Below are 15,879 nucleotides of genomic sequence, written 5' to 3'. Positions count from 1 at the left end.
CGCTAGATAAAATTATTAATTAATTAATTTAAATCGGCCACATAAATTAATTAGCCGATTTCGCCGCAACACAAGTGACAATCAAATACAATTCATCATCATCATCATGATCAACCCATTTCCGTCCCACTACGGACGTACGGGTCTCCTCTCAGAATGAGAAGGGTTTAGGCCATAGTCTGCCACGCTGGCCCAATGCGGATTGGCAGACTTCACACACCTTTGAGAACATGGAGAACTCTCAGGCATGCAGGTTTCCTCACGATGTTTTCCTTCACCGTTAAAGCAAGTGACAATCAAATACAATTACGATGGAGTATCTAAAACAATTTCGCAGCACAAATGGGTCAAGTCAGAAATGTCACCGCGTCTGGCGCCCGTCATTGCAGTTTACACTTATCTATCTCTGGAACACTTCGCACAGACAGACGGATGGACGATTTTACTTTGGTTGTGTTAGCGTCTAGCCTTTGCTCACTATTTAATAATATAGTTCCTGATTCCTTTGGAATACCCAGTAAAATACTTCTAAGCGGCATATGACTTCTTTATTGCACAAAATTTGAAAAAAAAAGTGCAATTTAAAGACATATATTACATCTGTGGATTCTAGCATTTTGATCATCTCCCAAAAATGCTAGAAACATGTAATATGAGTTTAAAAAAAAAAAGAAACATGTCGGGAAAAGACTGCGTAAGGATTTTTTTGAATTTAGAATGAGGAGAGAAAAATTGATGGCACTGCATGGAGTCAAGGGACTCAGCTTTAAAACAACTTAGTGATATTTTTTTTTGTCAAAAGTTTTCACCTATTATAATTATTGGTTTTTGAAATATACTGAATGTTTTCCCCATTTTTTGCTCTATGAAATACTATTGATGCTACGATAAAAAATATCACTAAAATGAACATAATTTTATTGTTTAGGACTTGGCTGAGCTATATTTGTTAAAAGTGTCTTTCACAATCATTGAAAATGTTAGAGTGTGCGAGAGAGTTCAGGAGACTTAGCCTAACGACAGCGCCATAAAAGTAGTTTATTGAGGTTGAAATCTATAGAGAACACTGCTCAGAGTCAAGTTTCAGTTAAAACGAGACAGATTTATGACAGCGGTATAGCACTGTCTCGTTTTAACAGTTTCTTAAGTCAAAGTGCGCTCTATAAATGTCAGCCTGAGAGCCACTTAGACCGCATCATCACTTGTCAGTAATTTATAGGAAGCAGTAATTCCCAAGTGTCGATATAATCAAACGGAGTCAATAACTCGCGGACAGAGTTGCAATGCAGGAAGGATTTGTGATCGGCGCTGCATACATTGATGATGACTCTTTGATCCTGACACTTTGATCAAGCTAATCGCTGTGATGTTATTACGGAAACTAGTGGCTAACAAAAAACATGATTGAACTTGAAGGGAAAACAATAAATTTTGCGCGGATGTCTGTTAGGGTGCTTCTACACTAGGCGAATTTTAGAATAGAACAAGCAACGTATTGGCGGTAAGTACCTCTGGTGCTGCAAATGTTCATGGGCGGCGGTAATCACTTAACATCAGGTGACCCACCTGCTCGTTTGCTCGCTATTTTATTATAAAAAAAAAAAATCAGACATTCTCAAAATATTGATCTAATTTCTCTAAATAATTTATCTTAGTGTAAGTAGGTTAGGACCCTTGGTAAAAGTAGATTACACGGTGGAGTGGCATGCAAAATAACTTTATAATGCATTTAGATGGGATTTCGACAACATTGAAGGAACACCCGATGTGTCAGGAGCTTTACAAAGTCGTGCTTGCGCCGGCGCATGTCGACAGCGAGATTGATAGCACGGCGGTTTAATATAGCAATTTGCACCTGTTAGCATCGCCTCCGACTATATCATCATTACTGCAGGTTACCAGTTAACAGCAGTCCCTCCGTCACTCGCTCTATACAAGCGTAGTTTGATTCCCATTTTTTTTTTAAACGAGCAGGCGTGTCACCTGATGTTAAGTGATTACCGCCGCCAATGAACACTTGCGGTTCTTGCAACTGTCAATGCGTTGACGGCCTTTCAGCAATTTTTTGATCTCGCTCCTCTTAAATAACCCCATGTTGTAATTTAGTGAGACATCGCGGAAGTAAAGTTCCATTTGAATATTAATAAAAATATTAGACGATGCAATTTTGTAGATACGATCTTAAAACTAATATCTATGTCTATGGTTTATCAGATTTCCGTAAAAATAACTAAGTAGGTAGTTATTAAGTTACACGGGCAAGTAAATACGTCTAACTTTGAAACAAAATATTTAACGAAAATCTGCAAAACCACAGACACAGGTACTAGATCCCAGAACGTATCTTCAAAATTCCATTGAGCTTTATTGATTAGTATTCAAATACAAAACTACGTTTATATGAAGCGAATAACGGACGGACCCCTCTTAATTCCATGCAGACTTTATGCCATGAAAAATGGAATTCTTGCATTTTGAATAACAAATTTTGTGTAAAATTTATGCAGTGTAAATTGGTCGATCGACTGAGGTTATCTAATTGGGATCGCGTGAGGATTTTAATTGGATTTTGGCGGGTAAATTTCGGGATTGTTCTCGATTTTCTTTTTTGTTTCAGCGTAAGGCGGGTGTTTTTAGTAGCTTTTTGAAGCCAATTAAAGATTAATAACATCGCAAAACTGAAATGAAAACTTAAATATTATATACTTAGGTAATTTTGGCTCATTATTAGATACATAGAGTCAAACTCTATTAACTTATCATAACCCTTTCTTTTGGCTTTGCCGCAGTCGGGTAAAAAGCTACTTTCCGTGAAAAAAAACATGCTCGCTTCGCTCGAGGTTAACGTGTTTACTGTTTCAGCTTTTTTACGTTCTGTAAACAACTTTACTTTCCAAAATTAATAAAGATTTCACGTTTATGAAAACTTTAACAAAATATTGAAACTATAATTCCGTGAAAACTTGATTTCTCGGGACCAAAAGTAGCTTATATTCTTCCCTGGGATGCAAGTTGTACCCAGACATAATCTCTCATTTATATTAATATTAGTAAGTATGACTTAACAAAAAAAGACTAAAAATAAAAAAAAATTGTACTTAAGTATGAATTGATGGAAAATTAATGTTCTATGATCCAAAAAGGAAGCTAGAGGTTGTGAAGCAAATGAACCTTTTACTAAATGGCGTAAAACTGAAAATATACAAGCAAAATAAGCCTAACACAACAATTTCAAATACCTAATAGCAAAAAATACTTCACATCTCATACTTTATGGACCTCGAGCGACATAAATCCTTCACGAACAGATCGGACAACCGATTTCTATTTATATGTGTATAATCTTTCATCTGCCGTGGGCCGAACAATACCTAGCTCCTAGTGTTTTCTACGTTACAAGGATTTTTGGCCTATTTGCCTCGATTTTGCATTGTTTTGAAAATGTTTCTCTCGCTAGGAATCTCGGCTTTAAAATCTAGCCTCAAAAACTGTTTACTCTCCACCTACTTAAAATTTTGACTGACATTCGTCTGTCAGTCAGTTATTTTAGTAATCTTACTTACTAGAAAATGGGAGAAAGGCCAATTTCAGATTTCTAACATCGATTCGTATTCTATTCTGTCTTTGCATCGTATAATATATCGTCTCATCATCATCATCGTTATCATCGTATAATGTATCGTGAATTGGATAATTAGATGTTGCAACTCTAATTACATAATTTATTTTGCCATTGATCTGTATTCCTCGCGTATGTTTTGGGAGGATATTTTAATTATATTTTAAAAATATTTTAACGATACCTACCTACCGGTCCTACCTTTAATGAAATCTACCTGTTTTCTTTGAGGCCTTACACCATCTCTTACTTCACCACAGCTTACACAAAAAGTTACTAGCAGAAAATCCTGGTCTATTATTGAAATAAAACTATTGTAAATTGTGACTGACCCGAATTATTTGCTCGCGAGTTGAATTGATTACAATTATCAAGATCAGCTTAAATAATCTTGAATTATTACGTCTTCAGTACATAGCACGTGCGCATAGTAAATTACAATACGGTATTTAGGTACGGACTATAATATTAATGCTGTTTTTAAAGGTCGTTTCCCTATGGGTAATAAATTAATTGTCATTGACTAAATCTACGGTCATCTAGCATTGTCTATGACTAGCTAATAACTAACTAATATCTATTCTGTCTGCGAAAAGAACAATTAATAACCTACTAAGGTAACCTAACCAATAGATGAACGAGTAAGCGGAATTAAACTTGTAATTTTTCCCAAATCTCATATGAAGTGAATTCTTAATGGTTTACTTTACATCAGAAGATTAATAGGTAATTAATTAATTATTATTTATTAGTAACTAGAGGATGCCCGCGACTTAGGTTTTCAAAGATCCCGTGGGAACTGTTTGATTTTCCGGGATAAAAAGTTGCATAATGTCAATTACAGGGACGCAAGCTACCTCGGTACCAAACATACAAATCGGTTAAGCGCGTGGCTCTTTAGGAATCCCGTGGGAACTCTTGGATTTTACGGGATAAAAAGGAGCATATGTCCGTCCGCGGGATATAAGTTAACTCTGTACCAAACGTCAGAATCGTTTAAACTGCTGGGCCGTGAAAAGCTAGCAGACAGACAAACCGACAATCAGTCTGTCTGTCTTCTCTAATTAATGCAAACTAGAGTAAAATGGCAAAAAGAGATTGTGACCGATTTATTCCTAATTATGAACTAAGAAAAATAAAAGGCGGAATATCAATTTCAGAATGATTTCTTAAGCTTTTTTTGGCTGTCGTAATAAATATAATATTGTGTGACTTAATATTAAGTTATACAGATATCGCAAATTAAAGCAAAACATTTCTATTTGCAACTAGAGGAAGTCGCGAGGACATGTCGTGTCGCTAGGTAATAAATTGCTCAACGATTTTATTAGTTTTATTTACTTAGCCCTTTAGGCTTGCAGGGAGTGTTGGGAGGCGGGACATGTCTCTACAAATCATCACCATTTATCACCTTGTCCAGTTACCCAGGAATAGTTAGAAGGTAGAGCGTATATTTAGGACTAGCTGATGCCCGCGACTTCGTTCGCGTGGATGTAGGTTTTTTAAATTCCCGTGGGAACTCTTTGATTTCTATGTGCTAATCCAGGATATTACCTATCTCCATTCCAAATTTCAGCCAAATCCGTCCAGTGGTTTTTGCGTGAAGGAGTAACAAACATACACACACACATACAAACTTTCGCCTTTATAATATTAAGTGTGATAATATTATACTCTAGCATCATAAACGGTACCTAATAGTATAAGCGATGATAGCCCAGTGGTTAAGTTGTCGGATTCCTATTCGGGTGGTCTGAGGTTCTCTTCGGCTCGCACCTCAAACATGCAAACTGTGGAACCATCGGCGGTGTTCCCACTAGATTACAACATAGGGTATTGAATGAGGCGGACCAACAAATTGCAAAAAGGCCGGCAACGCATCGGCGGTTCCTCTGATGCTGCAAATGTTCATGGGCGGCGGTAATCACTTAACATCAGGTGACTCCGCGCCGGCTCGTTTGCTCGTTATGTGTTTCTAAATCTATACTAATAAATAAAATTGGAGTGTCTGTCTGTAATTTCGAAATAACTACCTCATATTAAGCTCATATGGTTATTTGAACGATACCAACACTGAATCACACGTTTTTAAAATTTTTGTCTGTCTGTCTGTCTGTCTGTCTGTCTGTTTGAAAAGGCTAATCTTCGGAACGGCTGGACCGATTTTGACGGGGTTTTCACAGACAAGTAGAGAATTGACCAGGGAGTAACATAGGCTACTTTTTTAACCGACTTTCAAAAAGGGAGTTGTGTTTTTCTACCTATGTACACCGAAATCTCCGAGATTTCAGAACCGATTTGCGTCATTTCTTTTTTAATCGATAGAGGAACTTCGCGACATTGTTTCATAAAAAATTTGGAGTCCAACTCCTCAATCCTGATGCTGCAGGGGATCTGATTAATCCACGCGGGCGAAGCTGCGGGCATCAGCTAGTCTCTACTATAATGCCGGGTTTCTTGGCAAAGAATAAGTAATTGATATTTAAAAGTGCCCACCTACATCTCAGCAAGTAATTTATAACGGAGCATTTGATTTAGTAGCTATGACTGAGTGCACTTTGAAATAAAATGGACGACCTATCTCTTTGAAGCGTAAACACTAAATACTACACTGCACTGCGCATCCATCATTCTGCTAAATGCAAATATAATTTCTAACTAAAAAAAATATTCAGTACCTACCTAGTACTTACCTACTTTCCTGAAATTATCTGGGAAAACTTTACCGATGGTTCATCATCACCTCAACAACTACTGAGCATGAAATTCCTCTTAGAATTGGAACTTAGAATAAAATTGGAAGGGTTTAAGCCATAATCCACCACGCTGGCCAAATATAGATTTGACTTAAATTAGACTTCATACACTTTTGATTTTTATGGAGATCACGCTTAAAAATTTATATTCTAATCTTTGAGCCGGTGTATCTTTGAAACTACATGTTTTTGAATGAAAATCTGATAAACCACAGACACAGATATTTGTTTTTGGAGCGTGTCTATTGAGCTTGATAAAAATTACGTTTGTATGAAAAGCGCTGGGTAGCGCGTTAGGGTTATTTCTCATAAGAACTTCATAAACCACAGAATAAAAGGATTTTCAAAGAATATAAACTCTTAACCATTTGTATTAATATTGCAAATATTGGTATAAAAATATCATTTCAAACATTTAGTGGCATTAAATTCGTTTTTATATGGGCTTAATTTGGCAATAGACAATAAACACCATGTTTTTATAGCTTGATCGCGGCGGCCGTTTTTTGGCGGTGGCGGATATAAAAATGTTATTTCGGTGCCATTACGTAACTTAACGATAGATATGGATCTTAAATCGTAATAAAATAATTCGTAATCAAAAATTTTAAAAAAAATCGTAATTAAATAACTTAAAAGCACGACTGCCGGTCAAGAACTAAAAACAATAGTAATAGGTCTATGACTAATAAAAAAAAATATTCCGACGAATTGAGAACCTCCTCCTTTTTGTAGTCGGTTAAAAAGTAAAAGTTTTCACATTTGAAAATGCCGCCATTCAGGCGCCATATTGTTTTTTTTTTTTTCAATAAAAATTGGTTTGTTGGTTTTTGTTGTTTGCTTTTTTGCAAGGGTATAGTTAAAGACCTGGAGAGTGACATAGACTACTTTTTAAACCGAAAAATCAAAGAGTCTCTACGGGATAAAAAAAAACTAAAACCAAATTGAAGAAAGCACGGGCATAAACTCTACAGAGTTAGCTTGCATTCAAGCAACGGATAGATGTAATTGCGTGGGTATACTGTTAAAGACTTGAAGAGTAATATTTATTTACTTATAACCGGAAAATCAAAGAGTTCCTACGGGATGTTTAAAAACCTAAATCCATGCAAAAACCCTGGAAAAACAAAGGTCCATGCGAGATGGTACTTATGCCATTTTTCACGCCTTCGTCCTTCAATCATTCAGCAACAGATGAAAGGATTCACTTGATTTTTCATGAATAATACTTATCTATATTATTCATCTATATTAGAATATAGATGAATAAGTATACACATTTTGAATGATTTTAATAATAGAGCCAAAATAGAGCCACTTTTCTTTTGATATTAAAATGTATTTTTTCACATTAAAAACATTTAACTGATAACACATTCATAATGCAGTAAATCACCAAAATTATCGCAAACTAATCTTCTGTTTTTACGACCGCGCTCATAGACAAATGGCTAAAAATACAGAAGTTTTCATTTAGCATATTTACCAGACTGATTTATTACTTTGCTTCACTTTATAAACGTTTTTATGTATTTTTTTAATAACGTCTTTTTTAATAGATTAAACAGTTGTGACCCCAATGAACTCCCTTGTAAAGGTTCTTCAAAAACGGACAATTTTATATTTTCAACACTTCGTCCACGATCCTAAATCTTCACGGATGAAGTCACAGGCATAATCTGATCATAAGACCGATCGCTGGTTCACTACAGAGCACGGGTTTCATCTCAGAAGAGGAAGGAATTGGCCAAGTGCGCATTGGTAGACTTCACACACCTTTGAGCATATTATTTTTAAGTTTTTTGTTACTAACACTAATGGATCTGTGTTGTCCGATTATTAAATAAATAAATTAAATTAAATATTATGGAGAACCCTCAGTCATGCAGATTCCTTCACGATGCTGTTTGTACATATGTGTGTGTGATGGATGTAAAAAATATTTAACTCTACAGTAGTATAGTGTAATTAGATAAGGCTAGCTATAGGAGGCAGATGAGGCTAGCCTTAAGTTTTATTTATTGTAATCCTAGATGATGCCCGCGACTCCGTCCACGCGGATTTAGGTTTATTTAAAAATCCCGTGGGAACTCTTTGCTTTTCCGGGATAAAAAGTTGCCGAAGTTAATTTCCGGGACGTAAGCTACTTCTGTACCTTTCATATAAATCGGTTTAATAAATAGATCCTTAAGAGTCTCGTAGGAACTCTTTGATTTTCCGGGATAAAAAGTAGCCTATGTCCGTACCCGGGCTGTAAGCTAACCGTGTACCAAACGTCAGAATCGTTTGAACTGTTGGGCTGTGAAAAGGTAGCAGACAGACAGACAGACACACTTTCGCATTTACAATATTAGTATTAAATAAAAAAAACTCTATAGAATTCAATGTCAATCAGCATACGTAATACAAAACTCAAAGCCTTATACCACTTTAACGATCACAATCGGAGCACCTCGCGGCCGCCCGGGGCGATCCCAATCGTAATAGAGTCATTACTACAATTTGACAGTCAGCCTGCACAACCTATAATTAACTAGATCAAAGTAGATCAAACTTTTAGATCTCCCGCATCGTTATTATCTACTGTTTAGGCGTCTAACGCTGTAATTACGTACCTACTTACCTAGATTTTTTTACTTTTTAATCTGTAGCTTACTATACTACATATATTCTGCGCCTCTAGCTAAAGGTATTGGGTTATTTATGCCACTGCGCATAGTACGAGTAGTAGACTTTAATTATTGATTTACTAGAGAATGCCTGCGACTTCGACCTCGTGGATTTAGATTTTTTTAGATCCCGTGGGAACTGATTGATTTTCCGGGACAAAAAGGTGCCTACTTCAATTACAGGGACGCAAGCTACTTCAGTACCAATTTTCATACAAATCGGTTAAGTGGATGGGTCTTTAGCAATCCCGAGGGAACTCTTTGATTTTCCGGGATAAAAAGTAGCCTGTCCACGGTATATAAGTTAACCCTGTACCAAATTTCGTCAGAATCGGTTACACTGTTGGGCCGCGAAAAGGTAGCAGACAGACAGACAGACTATCGCATTTATAATATTAGTATGGATGAATTACCTATTACTGCGCGACCACTAACTTCACTTTATTATTTCTATTAGATTCACGGTTGCAAACCTAGCGGGTACATAGCGAGCGATAGATATACTTAGCAAAATTTTTTTCTGTCGCTCGGTGTATTCAACATTGTATTATATTAATATTTACGTACTCAGAATTTCTTCCTCTTTCATTTGATATCCCAGTCGATACAATAGCAAAAAAAAAATTAGGAGACCCCCCACTTTTTGGGATGTAACATCCGTCAAGATATTTTTTTTCGTATAACATGTAGCCTATGTCACCCGGACCATAATAACGAATCGATTGACACCTCGTTCATTAAAATCGGCATAGTAGTTTAAGCGCTACGGTGGAACACACATAAATACAAACCTACATACAGTAGGTACATACTTAGACTGCTAAAGTCATAATCCTTCCTTTTGGCTTTGCCGAAGTCGTGTAAAAAAGGTATACTACATACATCCTGAAAACAATACACTCCTTTTTTCTGACGGTTCGTGTAAAAATTTAAGTAAGTACGTAAGTAAGTAAGTTAAGTAAGTGTAAGTGCAAGTGACGGAGAGGGGTCTCTCCGTCACTCGCTCCATACAAACGTAGTTCCAATTTTATTTGAATATTAAGCAACCAAAGTCTATGAAATTTTGCAGACATAATATTCTAGAAATAATATCTATGCCTGTGATTTTCTAAATTTCTGTTAAAATATTCGGTTTCAAAGTTACGCGGTCTTAAAATTCACATAAAAATCTTTGAGCCCCTGTAATTTAAAAAAAACATATTTTTAGAAAAATCTAAAACACCACAGGCACAGATATTAGTTTCTAGAATATGTCTGCAACATTTCATGGACTTTGGTTGCTTAATATTCAAATGAAATTGGAACTACGATTGTATGGAGTAAGTGACGGAGAGAGCCCTGTTAAATCGTGTCGTCAAGGCACGTCGCTATTACGCAACGGTCGTCTGGCGGCCGTCTGGTCACCATTCATTGCGACTATAAAATAGGTATAAACAAATTTTGGCCATTAGCGAAAATTCTCTGAATATATTTATATAATTTATTATAATTAAAATATGTTATCCGTTTGTCGACCGTTTTCTCGTTTTCACATAAAATTCTTTGTTGATTTACATTAATGTTATAAATTATAATGTGTATATTTTGCATTCTTTTGAATTCCATTGATATTGTAGAGCTATTTTTATTCTTTTATTTTAAATTTTTGGTTACGTGTTGGACGTTGGTATTAGATTTTGTTTTATTTATTTCTGAGTTATACTTTTGTCTTTCATTAAATTATTCTTGGCGATTTTAATGAATATTATTTAATTAATAATTACTTATTTCACATCTTATTTGCTTACTATATAAACATTCTATTCCTCTATTCTATTATTTCTCCATGACATTATTTTACAGGTTTAAGCATTGATTTTTTATGTGAAAATTTCTTCGGGCGGGTTTACCACTTTTGAAAGCTAATTTGAATAATGCTATTTCAAAATCCAAAAAATCTTCTATTGTTTCATAATTTAAAGTTTTCACTTTTGTTGACAGTCTCCACTCACTGCCAATTTTTTTATCGGTTTATTGAAGAATCGGTGCGTTGCAAAAAACTACGGTGTGACGATTGCATCTCCGATTGGCTGACACTCTCTCGCTATTGGCTAAAATACGTTGCTGCAGCAAAAATACCATAAACTCAGCCAATCACAACAAATGAAGATTGTAGCAATGGTGCACCTTTTCCTTAATCCAGCTGAGGTATTGTTTGTTATAGGATGTATGTCTGTTTGTATTACCATTTCTCCGACCGCAAAGCGCTTCCGCGAAGGCGATATGTGGCATAACACTACTCACACAGTGTCCATTACACTCATGTACCGAGTCGTAATCGCATACCGGGAAATGGAAACACACCAACCGCAATGCAACATGGAAACGCTATAGAAAGGGTATGTAATTAAAATCCTTCACTGAACTTTGAGGTAAAAGTTATTGGAGATAATTTTATATTTCTGCTATTTAAAGGATGTCCAAACCAAGTTGTTATCTCGTAGTACTATGTAACCAAACTGCATAATTATTATGCTACAAGTGTAAATTAAAAATTTATAACACCCCCGACAAGTGAAGTTTACAGTAATAACTAGAAAAGAGCAGACAACATTCAAACGCTTGAACCGATTTTCTTGGATTATAGTTAAGAATACTCTCGATCAAGCAAAACTTCAGACAAAAAAAACTAAATTAAAATCGATTCATTAGTTTAGGAGCTACGATGCCACAGACAGATACACAGATACACACGTCAAACTTATAACACCCCTCTTTTTGAGTCGGGGGTTTAAAAACAGACCTAAATCAGGCGTATTGATAAATCCCAGGTTTTCCAATAAAACCTGAAAATTACTGAGTGTATGATAAATAATAACAATCCGAAATTTTGGTATAGAGCTATTTATTTTATTTATTTAAACAACTTTATTGTAACAAAATTACAAAGACAGAATATATGATACACTTAATTATTATACAAAGGGCGACCTTTTCACTGGAGCATCCCTATATCCAACCCGTTCCCACTCAAAACTGCTTTACGAAAACTAGAAAAATTGATTATGAGAAGGGAAGCTTAGCAAATTGGTCGTAGCCGAGTGACGATGTCCGCAATGTACGCGCCGTGTCTACCTTAAAATCAATTCATATATACCGAATTGGTACGCGTAGTCCCGGCGTAAACCAGCCTTAAAAGAAAAAGTAGGGCTTTCACGTCACGTTTCACGCTGGGGAAGAAATAGGCAGGCCTTAGAAAAATAAAGCTTCTAGACGGTAGGCCTGCATATTCTGTCAGACAAGTCGTGGTCTTAAGTGTCATATTATATTCAATTTTATTATTAACAGGGCTCTCTCCGTCACTTACTCCATACAATAGTAGTCCCAATTTCATTTGAATATTATTAAGCAACCAAAATCCATGAAATTTTGCAGACATATTGGTTGCGCTTGCGGGAAAAATTCGAATGGCGGTTTAGAGTGGTGGCGGGCGTGGCGGCTAAAATTTGCTGGACAAAAGGAACAAGGGAGCACTTACAGGAAAGGTCTTTCGCTCTCTTCTTCTTTCCAGCTTTCCCTTCTTGCGGCTCACAGCACAGCACTTCACTTTATTTGGCTCGATTTTTGCGTGAAAAACGTGGGTTTATTTATTTGCGTAACAATATTGTGGTGTTTTAGATTTTTCTAAAAATATGTAGTTTTAAAATTACAGGGGCTCAAAGATTTGTATGTAAATTTTTAAGACCACGTAACTTTGAAACCGAATATTTTAACGGAAATCTGGAAAACCACAGGCATAGATATTAGTTCCCGGAACGTTTCTACAAAATTCCTTGAGTATGATTGGTTAGTATTCCAATGAGAGAGGAACTACGTTTGTATGGAGCGAGTGACGGAGAGACCCCTCTTAAGTAGGTAAGTACTCACTGTAAACGCTGCTGGCGTCTGTGGTGCCGTTGACGGTGCCATCCGGCATCAGCTGCAGATAGCGATTCTTGAGGAACATCTGTATTGTGCGCGAGGTGCCCGTGATGTGGCTGAGGTTGGCCGAGCGTTGCGCGCGCGGCTCGGGCGCGGGCGCCGCGGCCACGGACGCCAGCGCCAGCGCCGCCAGCAGCAGCCGCAGCGGGCGCGCGCGCGGGATCATGTCGCGCCGCGCCCATGGCCGCCGCGCGGGCGCCGTCACTGCTCACCCGCGGCGCATAGCCCGCCCGACTACCCCCGCTCGCTGCCCCACGCGCTAGCCCGAGGCGCCCAGGGACCACGTGCTAAACTTGCCGTCAAATATATAACTGTCAATGGCACCCAAAACGGGATTCTCGACTTTGACGCCCGATCTGGGACTTCACTTGCCACCAAATATGTAACAGTCAGTCTTAACTCCCAAAATGAGATAGAATTTAGGGCCCGGTATGGGACTTTCAATTTTGGCGCCCAATCAGGGACTTTCAATAATTTTAAGCCAGGACAATCGAAATGTGCTAAAGCCACCAAATATATGATTGTCAATTGTAACAACCAGAATGGTATGCTCGGATTCAGCGCTCGGTTTTTGACATTTACAGTCACAATCACAGGTTTCACGTACCAATCATCACGCATATTAATTGACTCACTGATAAACGATTGTAATTTTCACTGTTTAGTGTGGGAGTAATTTTGTAAATAGGGATCTTCGAAATTAACTGTCGCACTCACGAACTTATGATGCATATTACTTTGTCACTTAACAATTATTATTATTTTTGTTTAAGTGTTGTACTTAGAGTTTAGTTTCGTTGGTCGATGCCTGTTTATGAACGTATGCATTGTGTATTGCACCACAGTGGTAATTTGTAACTCTACTCGGTACACGAAGCCACAAACGATCCGATTTGCGGGCGCCGTCTCACTATCTGTAACAAATGATAGGTCTATGTTAATAATAGCTCGGACATAAAATGTCTGTATGTAACTTACACTATTGTGATGCAATTAAACTATTTGTAGGAAGGGATACCTGGGCTGAATGAACTTAATATGGTTAAGGATACCTGGGCTGTTACAATTGTTAAGGCATGGGGCAAATACTTCAATTTACAATGCAAAACTACGTAAAATATGAATTTATGTATCAAAATTATCAAATGAAAACGTAAGGCTTACATTTTCATTTGATAATTTTGAATATTGATAGTCACAATACAAACATACATACCCACATACATACATACATACATACATACATACATAGACTACTAAAATCATAACCCTTCCTTTTGGCTTTGCCGCAGTCGGGTAAAAAACAAACACATTGTTTGAAAAACCTGCAACACATTCATTCACACAATCCGAGCTCGAAACAAAAAATAATAAAACTGTTGAATCACAGATAAACCAACAATAGGTACGATAGACGATAACTCTGTTTACAAAACTCAACAATTTTTCGCTTCGCAGCTCAAGTGTGAAATCCAAATAACTCAAAACCTGTCGAAATTATTCTCATCATACAAATATCCCGTTTATAATCTTAACAGTTCGGAACGAATTAAATAATCGAGGAATCTTTTTAGAAACTGGTTGAAAGATGAGAATTATTTTTAAATTCGCTTAAGTACCTGCCGACTGTTCTAAAGCATAACGAATAAACCCTAACCTTAACTGGTAAATCCGTTATTAATACTTGATTTAGTTTGGAAAGCTCCGTTACTTTAATACTAAGTAGATTTAGTTAGGAAAGCCTTTCTATCGGTCATAGACTTTGGGTTCCCAACGTAGGAAATCTGTCAAAACTGTTTTTTAACCCCCGACCCAAAAAGAGGGGTGTTATAAGTTTGACGTGTGTATCTGTGTGTCTGTGTATCTGTGTATCTGTGTATCTGTGTATCTGTGTATCTTCTTAGCACGGTGCAAGACGTAACGTCGGCCTAGGGGCAACTCGGCCATTTGGATGAGTTTCAAAGTCAAAGTCAAAATCATTTATTCAAAGTAGGTACAAATTGTACTCCTTTTGATGGTCGAGATTGTTAAATTTGTACGATATAGTGGTGATAATTAATTACTTAAAACTAAAGCTACGAGGGTTCCAAACGCGCCCAAGTCTGAGAAGAAAGAAAGAAAGAAAGAAAACTTTTTTATTTGATCACTACATCAAGAGAAGAGTTTCTTTTTCACTGTCTCTGTCTCCTATTCAAGGAGTCGGGGGTTCGATCTCGGATATCGTGGGGAAACCTATATGCCTGAGAGTTCCCCATAGTGTTCTCAAAGGTGTGTGAAGTCTGCCAATCCGTAGTTGGCTAGCGTGGTGGACTATGGCTGAAACCTTCTCATTCTGAAAGGACACCCGTACTCAGTAGTGGACCAACGGTGTGTTGAGATGGTGATGACAAAGTCGAATAAAGAATCAGAGTTGCACCATCTGATTGCGTTTTTTATTAACCCCCGACCCAAAAAGAGGGGTGTTATAAGTTTGACGTGTATCTGTGTATCTGTCTGTGGCATCGTAGCGCCTAAACGAATGAACCGATTTTAATTTACTTTTTTTTGTTTGAAAGGTGGCTTGATCGAGAGTGTTCTTAGCTATAATCCAAAAAAATTGGTTCAGCCGTTTAAAAGTTATCAGCTATTTTCTAGTTTTCTTGTAGAAAAGAAGGTTAGATAACCCTTAGGTTCATAATATTCAAGTGTCAATTGACAAATGTCAAGTTGTCAAGATGGACGTTGCCTAGATAAACATAATTATTTATTTGAAAATGATTTGTCGGGGGTGTTGAAAATTTTTAATTTACACTTCTATTCCTCAGATAAAAATTATTTGACGATTCAAATATCGGCCCTTTGATTATTATTAGTAAATTAGATGAAGTTATTCTAC

General features: G+C 36.9%; 1 protein-coding gene across 2 annotated transcripts in view; it reads right to left on the bottom strand.

Annotated features, from left to right (window-relative positions):
* Nucleotides 1-15,879, bottom strand: part of LOC123876881 (fibroblast growth factor 10) — a 248,910-nt gene that overhangs the window by 164,788 nt on the left and 68,243 nt on the right. For both annotated transcript variants that reach the window (XM_045923281.1, XM_045923282.1), the window contains exon 3: nucleotides 12,951-13,918. In XM_045923281.1, coding sequence (XP_045779237.1) covers nucleotides 12,951-13,170 — 220 coding nt within the window. In that variant the 5' untranslated portion in view covers nucleotides 13,171-13,918. The remainder of the gene's footprint in view (nucleotides 1-12,950; nucleotides 13,919-15,879) is intronic.

This window comes from Maniola jurtina, chromosome 22, assembly GCF_905333055.1.
Source record: "Maniola jurtina chromosome 22, ilManJurt1.1, whole genome shotgun sequence".
Lineage (NCBI taxonomy): Eukaryota > Metazoa > Arthropoda > Insecta > Lepidoptera > Nymphalidae > Maniola > Maniola jurtina.
The sequence above is the reverse complement of the archived record's forward strand: the minus strand, read 5'-3'. Positions and strand labels throughout refer to the sequence as shown.